This window comes from Bombus bifarius, unplaced genomic scaffold (assembly GCF_011952205.1).
Source record: "Bombus bifarius isolate JDL3187 unplaced genomic scaffold, Bbif_JDL3187 scf7180000008265, whole genome shotgun sequence".
NCBI lineage: Eukaryota > Metazoa > Arthropoda > Insecta > Hymenoptera > Apidae > Bombus > Bombus bifarius.
The window spans coordinates 283585-296545 of NW_022884550.1; the positions used below are offsets into that span (position 1 = coordinate 283585).

At 26.5% G+C, this 12961-nt stretch overlaps 2 protein-coding genes across 7 annotated transcripts; one reads left to right on the plus strand and one right to left on the minus strand.

The window, feature by feature from the left end:
• Nucleotides 1-1647: 1647 nt before the first annotated feature.
• LOC117211924 (zinc finger protein ztf-16) lies at nt 1648-6326 on the minus strand. 3 transcript variants are annotated; one of them, XM_033456261.1, is made up of 8 exons: nt 6075-6326; nt 5757-5995; nt 5218-5450; nt 4877-5108; nt 4519-4787; nt 4094-4429; nt 3791-4017; nt 1648-3448 (listed from the first exon to the last, which is right to left on the minus strand). In XM_033456261.1, the coding sequence occupies exons 3-8, from the start codon at nt 5391-5393 to the stop codon at nt 3204-3206; spliced, it is 1485 nt and encodes a 494-aa protein (XP_033312152.1). In that variant the 5' UTR covers nt 5394-5450; nt 5757-5995; nt 6075-6326; the 3' UTR covers nt 1648-3203. The 3 variants fall into 3 exon arrangements, with proteins under 3 accessions (XP_033312152.1, XP_033312150.1, XP_033312151.1); XM_033456259.1 differs by having other exon boundaries at nt 6060-6326; XM_033456260.1 differs by having other exon boundaries at nt 5757-6013; nt 6060-6326.
• Nucleotides 6327-8265: 1939 nt separating this feature from the next.
• LOC117211925 (lipase 3-like) lies at nt 8266-12163 on the plus strand. Of its 4 annotated transcripts, none has more exons than XM_033456265.1 (6): nt 8266-8646; nt 9148-9267; nt 9701-9924; nt 10344-10590; nt 11389-11638; nt 11750-12163. In XM_033456265.1, exons 1-6 carry the CDS (start codon nt 8605-8607, stop codon nt 12043-12045), a joined length of 1179 nt encoding a protein of 392 aa, XP_033312156.1. In that variant the 5' UTR covers nt 8266-8604; the 3' UTR covers nt 12046-12163. The 4 variants fall into 4 exon arrangements, with proteins under 4 accessions (XP_033312156.1, XP_033312154.1, XP_033312155.1 ...); XM_033456263.1 differs by having other exon boundaries at nt 8269-8646; nt 9148-9315; XM_033456264.1 differs by lacking the exon at nt 8266-8646 and adding an exon at nt 8697-8715 and having other exon boundaries at nt 9148-9315.
• The last annotated feature ends 798 nt before the right edge of the window (nt 12164-12961 follow it).

The window sequence follows — 12961 nt, forward strand, 5'->3', positions numbered from 1 at the left end:
CACGATCACAGTGTAAAGGCATACAGTTTAATGCTTCTGGTCCATTTTCAGTTAAATCTATTTTGCTTACTTCATGTTTAAATATTCTACATACAATGTTAGGTAACATATTTTGAATTTATAATATGCAACATTTTAAATTATTTATATGAAAACCACTTTTATTCTCAATTATTGTTTTTTTGACTTGTTATTTGAAATAAGAATTGTTTAAAATAATAATATAATATTAAATATATAATATTTTTGCTACAAATCAAATTAACTTTTGTACAAAATAAACGTAAAGTAAATCAGTTTGGGCATGTAAATACTAGAGACTATTTAAATCATAATTAAAAACTGTACCTATCCAATTATACTTATCTAATTGCATCTATATGTACTTTAAGAATTTCTAAAAATTTTTCTAGATTATTACAAAGACATCAATAATTCTACGTTTGTGGAAATAGAACCTAAATCAATTAAAATTATTATGGTAAAATTAAATTTAATTAAATTTAGTTTAACTATTTGATTAATTATTGAAATGAAGATGAACAATCACAAGATAAAATAAAATGGAAATATATATTCATATGTAACTTCTTCGCATGTGTTGATATAATATATTAATTTTTAAATCTTAACAGCTTCTCACATTAATATAGCAAGAAAATAAAAAATAGCTTTTAGGATGCAAATTGAAATATTACTTGAAATATAGTGAAATGCATATCAAACATGAAAGATTTATATATATTCTTATCTTACTATTTTGTCAGATATCTTAATAATTCAACAATTTATAATAATGCAGTAACAGTTAGCTTTGATACATTGAATTAAAAAATGATAGTTCTCTTTAAAAAATTCCACTGAAAGAAATATTATTTTCTGTAGACACACAATTTAGACTGTTAAGAAATCAATTAGTTTTAAACAGGATGATAAAAATCTATATATAACGGGTATATATAAAATAATCTAATTAATACTGCCCCTCTCATATAATTTATGGAGCATTAATTCATTAGTATTTTTAAAATAAATTTAATTCTAGCACACTAAGATAGAGAATAATTTATTACATAATTGAATATGTACTTCTTTTGTTTTTTTTCTTAATTACATTTTCACGAATATAGTTATTATTAAAAACATTATTTGCTCACAGGCTCTTTTGCTTTTTTTGCTTTTAAAGACAAAATAATTTAATAAGAAATATTTTCTGTATTTCATTTTTGTATGATCGAGCAAGAATATGATGAACACGCAGTCTGTTATAGAAAGATATTTAAGAAAGTTTTACATTGACGATGCTAATTTAAAATTCTTATTCTTAAGAAAAGTTATGTAATATTTATTTAAGATATTAACTATAATAATCATTTATATATTCATTAATGTTTACTTTTAGTGTTAAAAAATATTGTTTTGTATCAAAAAACACATGTAACACATGATACATCATGATCAATGTAAAATATCTCATAATAGAAATATTTTACATTTTTTTATGAATTTAGATAATTTAAAATTTTGTTAACAAAAATAATTAATTGGAAAAGCTTCGTTATTTCAAAAATATAACAATAAAACTTTGATATATAGTAGGAAAATACGAAAAATAATAAATTTTGAAATAAAGAAGCATCGTCAAGCTTGAGGCATATTTAAAACTTAATATATTGGAATGCAAAGTAACAATAAATAACTTACGTATCGATAAATAATACAATAATGACAATAATAATAATAACATAATCATGGTAATAACATAGTAATAGTAGTAATTATATTAAATATTACGCAATTTACGAAACGATCTTTAAATAACTACAACCATTGATAACAGTAATCGTGCGTATCGCGCTTAATGTACTTGTTTAATATAGAATATGTACAGAGTACCCAATTTAATTACACATTCTATTGTAATTTGTTACTTTTATTTTCTGAAACTAACTATAATATTATAGTATAAATTTCTAATGATTGTGATTCGAAATTTTTGTATATTACATAACATAGTATAATAACACAAATTTATGCACATAAATTGAATATTCTGTATTAAACGTACATACACACACACGTACACAAAACACTTATTAAGGTCTCGAAATCATATTTCGCAACTATTAATGAAATAAACCTTTTTATAGTTATTTATATTGAAACAAATATTTAATTTTCATTTAACCATAATTAAATACTGATCTTATTTTAATTTAGTTTGCAATTAACTTCTAACTTTATATACCTTTATGTAAAATTTAACTTTAACAACTACATAATGATTTTTATTCTGATATTCTTATCAATTTCTGAAATATGATGTCTTGACTTTCTTATTTGCATACCTTTTTTATACTTTAATACTTTTCTGTACAAATATTTTTATATAAAATATTTCTTATGCTGACGCAATATTTTAGTTGTCATATCCTTTTCTTATTTATATATCTGTATTTATATGTAACACACGGCTCGGTTCTTTTTTCACACCATAATAATAAATTGACAACTGAAATTTAGTTTGTAAGTAATTTTCCTTGATTATTCGTGGTTCTTTTCTACATACAAATAACCAAAGTAACAACATTCTGTAATGATCATAAAATCCTTTCTATAATAAAACTAAGTAAAATTATGGATAAGGACACATTACATAAATATAAAATTAATAAAATTTAACAAATAATTTTACAAAAAAAACCAAACAGAAAACAGTGCGTAAAAAGAATTTGAATAGAAAAAAAGAGCACATTTTGGTAATATAGTCACTGTTTTTTTCTATCTAAATATACATAACTATCTTTAAAACTATCAATAGAGCTTCTGGAATACGTTTTAGTAAAGCTCCATGGACGGATCATTCGTACCACCACAAATTAGCACGTTTCGGACGAATGTGAGCGTTGGCAAAGGTATTTTGATGAAGGCACGACTTTTTCCAGATTGCAAAATTATTTCTCGAACCTCGTTTACTTGATTTCTAGTTAATCAATATCTACATATATAGATATTAAAATAAATAAAAATATTAAGTTGGAACATTGTAATACATATGCTTTATAGCAGAAAACAATTCTTTTTAACTCAAGATTATGATTCTGTTCATATAAATTATAGTAAAGTAATTTATATTATATAATAACTATTTAAATAAACGAGGCTCTAAGAGCTCTTAAAAGAATATTATTCTTTCAATAAAATTATTGATGACTTTTGCTTAATAAATGCGAATTAAATTGATATAAGTTGCAACACTGTTCTCCACAAATATTGCATTTCCAAGGATTGCTTTCACTATGACAACCTTTGTGAAGAAAATATAATGTTTGATCAGGAAAGGTAATCCTACAGTGAGCGCATTGAAGTCCACTACTTCGTTGATCGGGCCTTGTCGAACTAGGAGGTTCTCCTCTTGAATGGGGATTTGAATTTGAACTATTATTACCTATTACAAAATCAATTTATCTGTTAAATTATATTTAGATCAATTATATGAAAATAGTTTAAATAATATATAATAATATATGCAATAATCGTATATATTAATTAAATCGAGTATCAGGAAAACAAAGATAGTTTATTTATGATTGTCATATTCCTGATTGATCTTTATATATTTTAAAATACAAAATAGTAAAAATGTTAGAGAACATAGCTAAGATAGAATAGAATAGAGAACATAGATATTTTCATAACAAAACATAAATAAATGTAATTCATATTTAGGAACCATAAGTTATATTAAGGTACTAATAATATAAATAACTTAATAAGATAATAAAGTTACCATTATTATTATTGTTGTTATTGTTATTATTTCCTGAGCCAGATGAAAGTTTACGTCGTAAGTCGTCTCGAAGAAGGGATTTTAGTGGAGAGACTTTTATCAAGGATGGTAATGGAAGATTGCTGGATGTTGCTCCATTTTCTTCCGCTCCATTACTGTTTGGTTCTTGCTTAATAGGAATTAATGAAATAGAAGGTGTAATTGCCTCTTCACTTCCACCAAGATTCCTTAATTAAAAAATTAGTTTAAAATAAATTTAAAATAACATAAAAATGAAAATCAATTTTGTAATCTTTTCTATACCTGTGAATGCCACTACTGTTAATTGGTAACTGATGGTGACTACTACTTGGAGCATTACTATTACTGTCTGCACTTTGAGGACTATTCGGACTATCTCCATTTAAAGGGGCAGGACTCGGATTTCGTTGATTTGTAGTTTGTTCTGGATAAGGAATTGATATTTCTATGTGAGGTGTTAGAAAGTGCATTGGCGGTGTTGCATTATCCGCGGAACGATTTCCAGTACTGTCTCCACTATCGGAAAGAGGAGCAGAAGGCATAGCTTCACCTGGAGCACAGCTATTCATCAATGAACTTGAACTGTTTGGTCCTGGATTATCTAGATCGATTCCATGTCTAAAATAGAAATAAATAAGTAAGCACTTAACAGCAAAATAACGTTATTATAAAACAATATAATATTATTAAAATAATTAAACACTAACCTATTAAAAAAATGTAACCTGAGGCACTTCATAGTTGCTGCACGATAATTGCACAAAGGACAAGACTTGACCATATCATGTTGGCCGACATGTTCATTTTGAAAATGAGCTCTCATAGCAATTTGTCTTTGAAAACCTCGGTTGCAAATTGGACAATGATAAGGCAGAGTCTTAGAGTGTGTTGTAAAATGTTCTGCCAAGTGATCCTTCCGAAAAAATCTTTTCTGGCATACACGACATTCATATGGTTTCACACCAGTGTGTCTCATCTATAAATAGTACTCATTTTTTCTTACATTAAAATCGCTTAGCTTTCGAATCTTAGTAATTTTAAAACATAAGCAAATTTATTTCATACCTTATGCCGTCTCATGTTAGCTCCATTGGAAAACTGCATATTGCAAACATCACATTCAAACATTTTCCTATGAGAACGAATTCCAGGATGCGTTTCTTCTCCATCTCCATCATTTTCAGTAGCTTCTATATTCTCTGTGCTTTCTCCTGGCTCAGCACTAGCCAAACATTGATCCTGATGAGCGCAGAATGCTGTCTTATTTATAGTTTCATAGTTCTCACACCTTTCACACCTGTCCACACGTTATGGATCCTTTGATACGCTATTTAACACCTTGATTATCTAAACGTTTATTGGAATTTTTTTAAATACAAAAAATTAATTACATGAAGATGACAGACCTAAAAGCTGGTACAGCACCATCACCACTATCGTAATTAGTATTTAAGGCAGCTTCATTATCTGGATCCAAATTCTCCTCATCTCTCGGATTTGATGATTCTCCAACATCGGCGTGCGAACAGGAATGGGAATCTACCTCGTTTTCCCCGCCACCAGCATCAACCCCATCTGACATGATACTGAACCCTCCAGAAACTATATTGTTGAACCTGCACCATTCGTCGTTGATTACCTACAATATTGAACAAATATAATTCAATTTGTCCTTTTTTCCAATAATACGAATTTACATATCTTAAATTTTCAATGTATTATACATAAATTTACACAATATACATGTAACATTAGAAATTTTTATGAAGACACATGCAGTATTCAGTTTCGTTACAATTTAATTCAATAACATAATGTTCATACTAATAATACACTACTACTAATAAACAATGGAACAATGAATAACAAATGAAATAATAAAAAAGAAAAAACATACAATAAATATAAGTAACCCAACTATATTCTCGAAAATTTCGATGTTTACCTGTCAGTTTCGATCGAGGATTCGAGGATGACGAGACGATTGGTCAATCCTGAGAGTAAGAGAGAGAGAGAAAGGGAAAAAGAGGGGGGGAGGGTACTAGGACATGAAGTGAGAGAGATTCCGGCAAAGCGCAATGCCAGAGTACACTGCACTTTGTCCCAGTTTCGGGGGAATCCGTCACTGGTGACGTAGTTTTCCGCCGATCTGGCTGGCCTCGTCACCGTATGGTCAACATCGTTCTACGAGAAAGAGGGAGTCTGAAGTTTTTACTTAGTTTTCTTGCTCAAATTATACACAACCAACCATCTCCACTATAACCTTATTTTAATTTGTCCTTTGTTCAAAAATGTACAACACTTATATGAACCACTGCACACTACTCTCTTACTGCCTTCTTCTGAATGATCGATTAATCGAAATAATCGATTCGACGATATTCGACTTCATAGTAATTTTCGATCTATCAAATCGGTTATCTGTCGATTTTTTTCTATATATTGGCTGCAAATGTAATATTACTCAAGAAATGAGTAAATGAACTAATCAAGGACTAATCTACGTAACATTTGATTAAGAAACATACAAATTGCGTAAGTAATGTTATACGCAAACAGTTGTTTATACACTTTTACTTTATTATATACATTTTTTCGCAAAAGATGTAAATAAGAATGTATTTCAATATCGAATCATATGTATGAGAGCAGACGAGAGTATGTTATATACGAATAATAAACTTTCTAAATAATTCATTTTTTGGAAGAGGAAGAGAGAGAGAGATAGAGAGAGAAAAAGAAAGAGAGAAAGAGGAAAAATATTTAAGTCTTAAAATTTAATATGCCTTTTAATATCTGATTATATCAATGATATATTATTAATACTCAATGTTAAATTCAGTATTGTTCGCAAATATATCGAAATAATGTATGTATTTTCATTTTGAGTTGAACTGCATTATAGACCACGAAAAATTTTTGACTGATATCTATATTTTCTTATACTCAGCTTCTAGTAATCAAAGGGTAGAATCCAAAAATACCAGTTTTTAAGTTTCAAAAACCTTCCAAATTTAACCTAAACCTTAACTTTATCTTAACCTAATCTAAACCTCTACTTCACTTACAAACCCGACACTGTTATTAATTGTTTTGTGAACGTACCTATCTGTATTAAGTTCAATATAACTCGTGAAACAAAAGTAATATTCGAACAGGAAGTTTTTAAAATTCAAAATTAATATTTTTTAAAACATATAGATCAGTTAAAAATTTGTAATGTCTCAAAACAAACCTTAATATCATTTTATGCATTTATGTTTTCAAACTATGCACTTACTTATTAAAAATAATAAAAAACAATTGAACAATTATGAGAATAAAGTATAATATAATGATAAATATGACAGCAGTGTACATATTTTAAAGAAATAATTAATTTTTTTAATTTTAAGTATATATGTATGTATGTATGTATATATATATATAACATATAGAAGGAATATAAAATATACGATATTGTATAAATAATATGTTAAAATATAAAAACAAACAATAACAAAAGTTATAAGCTAAGTGATTTCATAAAGCAAAGTAGAAAAAAGCTTGTAATAGGCATAGAGCAAAAAGAATCTTAATCATTAACATCATCACGATATTCATATTTACTATCATTTCCTTAAAAATAAAAATAATTTTTAATTAATTTATATTTCAGTATCAAAAACCTTTTCTTTAAATACTTATAATATGTGAATTAGTACAAAATTAGTCAAAAGATACATAGCTAACTATATACAACAGCTGCAAAAAATATTCTTGCTTTTTCCAATGAAGCATCTTTTTATCATGTTCTACAATTTATTTTCATTGTATCAAATTTTTGCAGTCCTATGGAAAAATTATTGAATGATACAGAATCTAACATACTTGGTTCCAATTAATAAGTGTGTAAATACTATAATGAATAAAATGGTGTGTAAATATTCTTTATAGCCACTTGTACCTCATAAAAATAATTCTGTTCTGAACTTTAGTTCAGTTTATGTATTGTGATTATAGATTATATTATCCTATAAATACTATTAATAACGATCTTATTAGAAGTTGAAATAATGTTTTCAGTAAACAAGTAACTGTACTATTATGACTTTATGATTTTAAAGGTCAGTATAATTACATAACTTTAACATCGATTATCATGTTGTTAGTCAATAAATTGAAGAATCCTAATTACAATTTTGTTTAAAAAGATAATATAGCAGAGAGGAAATTTCCTTCCTGAATTAATGCATTAAATATTCGACCTTGTTCATGAGATAGTTTTATTAGTAATAATAAAAAAAATTAGTCAAGTTAAAGAAACAATACGAAGCTTTCCTACGTACTAATGATATCTTTATCATCTTTAAAAAAACATTCTCTAATTTTTCTTCAGATTTGACAATATGATAAAATTTTATCAAATTGGTACGCATGCGTATAAATCGTTCCTGCTGTTCAATGTATGTAATGGACAGTGAAACACATGCATCTGTAATCTACGGCATAGAACGACAGTATAACACGGTATGTCATGGTGAACGTGTTGATGTTTGTGCAAGTTTGTTATAGCTATATCTCGAAAATTTAAACCGCGCAAATCATTTCGATATTTCTCGATCTTTCGACGTTTATACAAGACCGTGTTCAAAATCTCACAAAACTTGAATTTCTCGTTTAATCAGTGCTTGGGAAAAATAAAGTCGTAAATAGAGAAAATAATAAGGAGAAAAAGGAGTAATTTTTGGTGAAAGTTAGGTACGTAATTTCTGTGTTAAGAAATCCAGTCTCTTTTATCAGCTGTTCATATAATGGGCGCAGCAGCCAATCAGGATGAGGTTCATATGACAACAGTAAGTTCATTTTCCCTTTTTTATATAACTTTTTCTTCTTAGTTATGATTGTTATGAATATGAATAATGGTATTAGTATTAGTATTAATTTTAGCTTTAGTTTTAGTATTAGTATTAGTATTTATTGCACCATTCGTGCATCATTCAATGTTCTCGAATATGACACATAGTTAGCAATAACATATTACAACATATTAACACGTATTAGTACATACAAGTTTTTAAAGTGTCACTGAATTATTATTAATCCAGTATAATATTGTGCGTATTTATTTTGTATATGAAATGTATGATATCTTTTTGAAGCAATAATTATAATAATATTTTCATTATACCAGAAAGATATACTTATATTACTTTTGTTTTCATATCAGTTATTATTTAATATTAATATAACTTAATATTTTATCATCACATATTACGTTATTATTATATGATTATCATATAACGGTTATATATGATTAAAAATAACAAAATAACAATAAAAAATGTGTTTTTCAGCCAGAACTAATTACTGTCCATGGTTATAAATCAGAAACACATCATATTTGGACAGAAGATGGATATTGTCTAGATGTGCATAGAGTTTTACCAAAATCTCATCAAAATTCTGATTGCAATGTAAGTGGGAGTAATGAGCAAAATTTAAGTAATAAAAATACAATAGAGGTGAGTTACAAATATAAAAGTTATCACAAAGTTATTAATTATCATAAAGAAATTAATCCATTCAGAGATTAAAAATTTAACTCTTTCCCTACTGAAAGCCATTATATGATAGATTTCTTGTGTTTAAATATTTTATTTAAGCAAATGTATGTGAAAATACTGTGTTGTCTGATAAATATCAATGGTATTTCAGTATTCATCAATTTATATTACTCTGTGTTAGTCTTATGTAATATAATACAATTTAAGTATAATATTTGATATAAATATCTTTTTTAATTTTTCAGCCATGCTGTAGTGAAAGAGTTAAAAATTATTCAAACTATATTAAATTATGATAACATAAGATTTGTGTCAACATTACAAATAAATGTCTGATATTTAGTACGGAAGCCATGGAGTCAAGGCAAAAGAATCAATACCAGTTCTCATTCATCATGGACTTCTATCAAGTTCAGCTGATTGGGTATTATTGGGTCCAGAAAAGGCTTTAGCATATCTTTTATGTGACAATAATTATGATGTCTGGTTAGTAAATGCAAGAGGCAATGCATATTCTAGGAAACATAAAAAATATACAACTAAAGATAAAGAATTTTGGGATTTTAGGTAATTTTATGTAAAAAATTATTAAATAGAATAGAATAAATAACAATTTTAGGTAAAAATAAGTATAAAATAGATTAATCAACAGGATCATGTTTGCTTAGTATTTGCATTTGTATCTTAGTTAGTGATACATTTTATTCACTATTTATGTTATTGGTTTCATAGAGTGAATTGTGTTATGCAGTAAAATATATTTAAAGCTAGATCTTGGATCAGTGATGAGTCATTTGACTACTGATCAATCTACTTCACACACAATGTGAGTCAAATGAATTGGAAGAGAAAAACAGGTTAATTTCTGTAATTCTACCTTTCTGGATGGTATTTATGATGAAGTCCCAAATCTGCAAACACTAAGCAGGCATCATTGTATATATGAAAAATTAATTATGTAATAAATAATTTCACTGTTCTTTTAGCTGGCATGAAATTGGGTATTATGATTTACCAGCAACAATAGACTACATTTTGGAGCATACTGGATATGCAGAACTTTATTATGTGGGTTATAGTCAAGGCACAACTGCATTTTATGTAATGGCCAGTGAAAAATCTGAATACAATCGAAAAATTAAAGGAATGATCAGTTTAGCACCAATAGCATTTCTCGCAAATCATAGAAGCCCTTTACTTAAGTGTGTTGTCCATTTTTATGGATTAATGGAGGTATGTTTCTTAGTATCCATGAAATAATTTGTTATTGTAGCCAGAGGTGGTTAAATTACAAGTGTTATGTACCAAATCTCAAAAAGAATTTTTACAGAAAGTACAATATACAAAGTGTATTGAAAATCATGATACGAGCTAAAAAGGAATAATTGTTAATATTTTATTTTGAGAGTTCATTTTTGAGAAAATTGAATTTGGAATTTTTATATCACATATAATTAACTAATATCTGAATATGAGTGAATTAGCATGAGGTCAATTGTACATGTGAAAATAAGTTAGAAATGTAGAATTTTCCATTTGTATATTGAATATATAACTGTAATTATAATTGTAAATATGATATGCAAAAAATATTACACAATAAAGCTTTTCATGGATAGATAAACAATAAAACCTTTTAGAGTACTTCTTTCTCTTATTTTAATTAATAAGATATGCTGTTTTCTTCCAATAAATTATAATTTGAATAATATTCAAATATTCGTAGAAACAAAAGAATTTAATTAGTTTTAATAAATGATAGTTATGTTTAGCAGCTGTCATAAATTCATTAAATAACAGATATAATAAATGATTCAAGAATTGATATTATTTGTATATGCATAATTTATATTAAAAGATTTGATTCTTATTAAAAACGAATTTGGTATTAAGAATGCATATATTAAAAATTTCTTAATGTAAAAGCACTGGTATTATACTGATATATTCATGTACTTATACATGTAGATCCACCTCTGGTCAATAGATCTGCTATTTATGATTGACATTTCTATAGCAAGTATGTTTCAGTGGGGATCCTCATATTGCAATCTACATCAGTGGTTCCCCCGCAATAGGTTACAAGCTCAAGCCTTGGGTACAATAATTCGAAATGCTCCAGTTGGTCTCACTAATGGTTTCTGTGTATGCTGGTTTTCACTAATTGCTGGATTCGGTAGTGATCAACTAGACAAGTCTATGCTACCATTAATTCTCGGACATTTCCCAGCTGGTGCTTCTGCGAAACAAATTATTCATTATAGTCAAAATATACTATCAGGTAATTATTTAATAATTAATTTAATAATATTTAGTGCTTCCATTTACTTCGATTATATTAATTAATTACACCACCACATTATTATTGAATACTATTATTTTCTTTTAACAGGATCATTTCGCAAGTTTGATTATGGAGCAACAGAAAATCTGAAAACTTATGGGTCAACACAACCACCAATATATGATCTTGAAAAAGTAAAAACACCAATTGTAATATTTTATAGTAAAAATGATTTTCTCAATGATCCTGCAGATGTAAAAAGGCTTACTGATAGATTGCCAAATGTTATAGAGACAAAAGAGATTGAATATTCAAAATTCAATCATATTGATTATTTATGGGGTAGAGATGCCAGGGTGATTCTCTATAATACTGTTTTAACAGTTTTAAAAAAATTTAGATAAAATTAAGCTCTTAGTGAGCTTATTTTTTATTACCTTGTATATAATATTAACACTATTACATATTACATAAGGATATACAACAGATGTATTTCAAGAAAACAAATATTTTTTATTGTTATTTAATATTTTCTTTGGGTTTTAATTCTTTATACATATAATTTATTAAACCATGTTATATAAAACAGTATGTAAAATAATCTTTTTTTTTTAATTTTTTTTTATTATATTTACAGATAAAATTGTAAGAATATAAAAAGAGATTGTTTTAATTCAATATAATCTCTATATAAATATATGTATTCTTATATTATTTTTTTCAAGTTTATTTTACAAATGCAAATGAATTGAGGAGAAATAAAATTTACAAACATCGCAAAGTAAGGACTTCCCTTATTACTTTAGCGTGAAGCATTTGTATATTATTAAATGTTATAAAAATATTTTTGTGAATAATCTAAGCACAATTTTTATTTAAATGAATTTTATAGAAATGTAACAAATTATATAAATTGTTCAACACTCTAGACAATCATACATCATATCAGTGTAATTATAATTGTAAATAAGTTTTAAAGAACTTTAACTTTACAAATCTAGTTAAAATAAATTCAATATGAAAAACGTGTAACAAATTCTAATGTACAATGATTTCTGTTTATATCTTGAATAAGTAAATAACAAGATAATGTTTAAAACTATATATTTGTATGTATAATATTAATAGCATAATTTTCTTGACAAAATTGCAGAATATTTTTTATTGCTATTAATCTCATGTAATATGTAATTATATTCTGTACAAACTGTAAAAATTTCTTAATTTATTAATATCCACGTTCTTTTACAGATATTTCATCCATATAAAATTAATTCTACTAATTTGTTCTATTTGTGTTTAATATTTTTTATATATTAA

Bases quoted from the DNA above. Each gene is read 5' to 3' on its own strand.
- LOC117211924 (XM_033456261.1), bottom strand. From the start codon at position 5,393: ATGTCAGATGGGGTTGATGCTGGTGGCGGGGAAAACGAGGTAGATTCC. The intron at 4,430-4,518 runs GTTAGTGTTTAA...TTTCTATTTTAG, and splicing joins AGGTTACATTTTTTTAATAG to ACATGGAATCGATCTAGATA. The intron at 4,018-4,093 runs GTATAGAAAAGA...TTTTTAATTAAG, and splicing joins AACAGTAGTGGCATTCACAG to GAATCTTGGTGGAAGTGAAG.
- LOC117211925 (XM_033456263.1), top strand. From the start codon at position 8,605: ATGGGCGCAGCAGCCAATCAGGATGAGGTTCATATGACAACA. The intron at 8,647-9,147 runs GTAAGTTCATTT...TGTGTTTTTCAG, and splicing joins ATGAGGTTCATATGACAACA to CCAGAACTAATTACTGTCCA. The intron at 9,316-9,700 runs GTGAGTTACAAA...TCTGATATTTAG, and splicing joins GTAATAAAAATACAATAGAG to TACGGAAGCCATGGAGTCAA.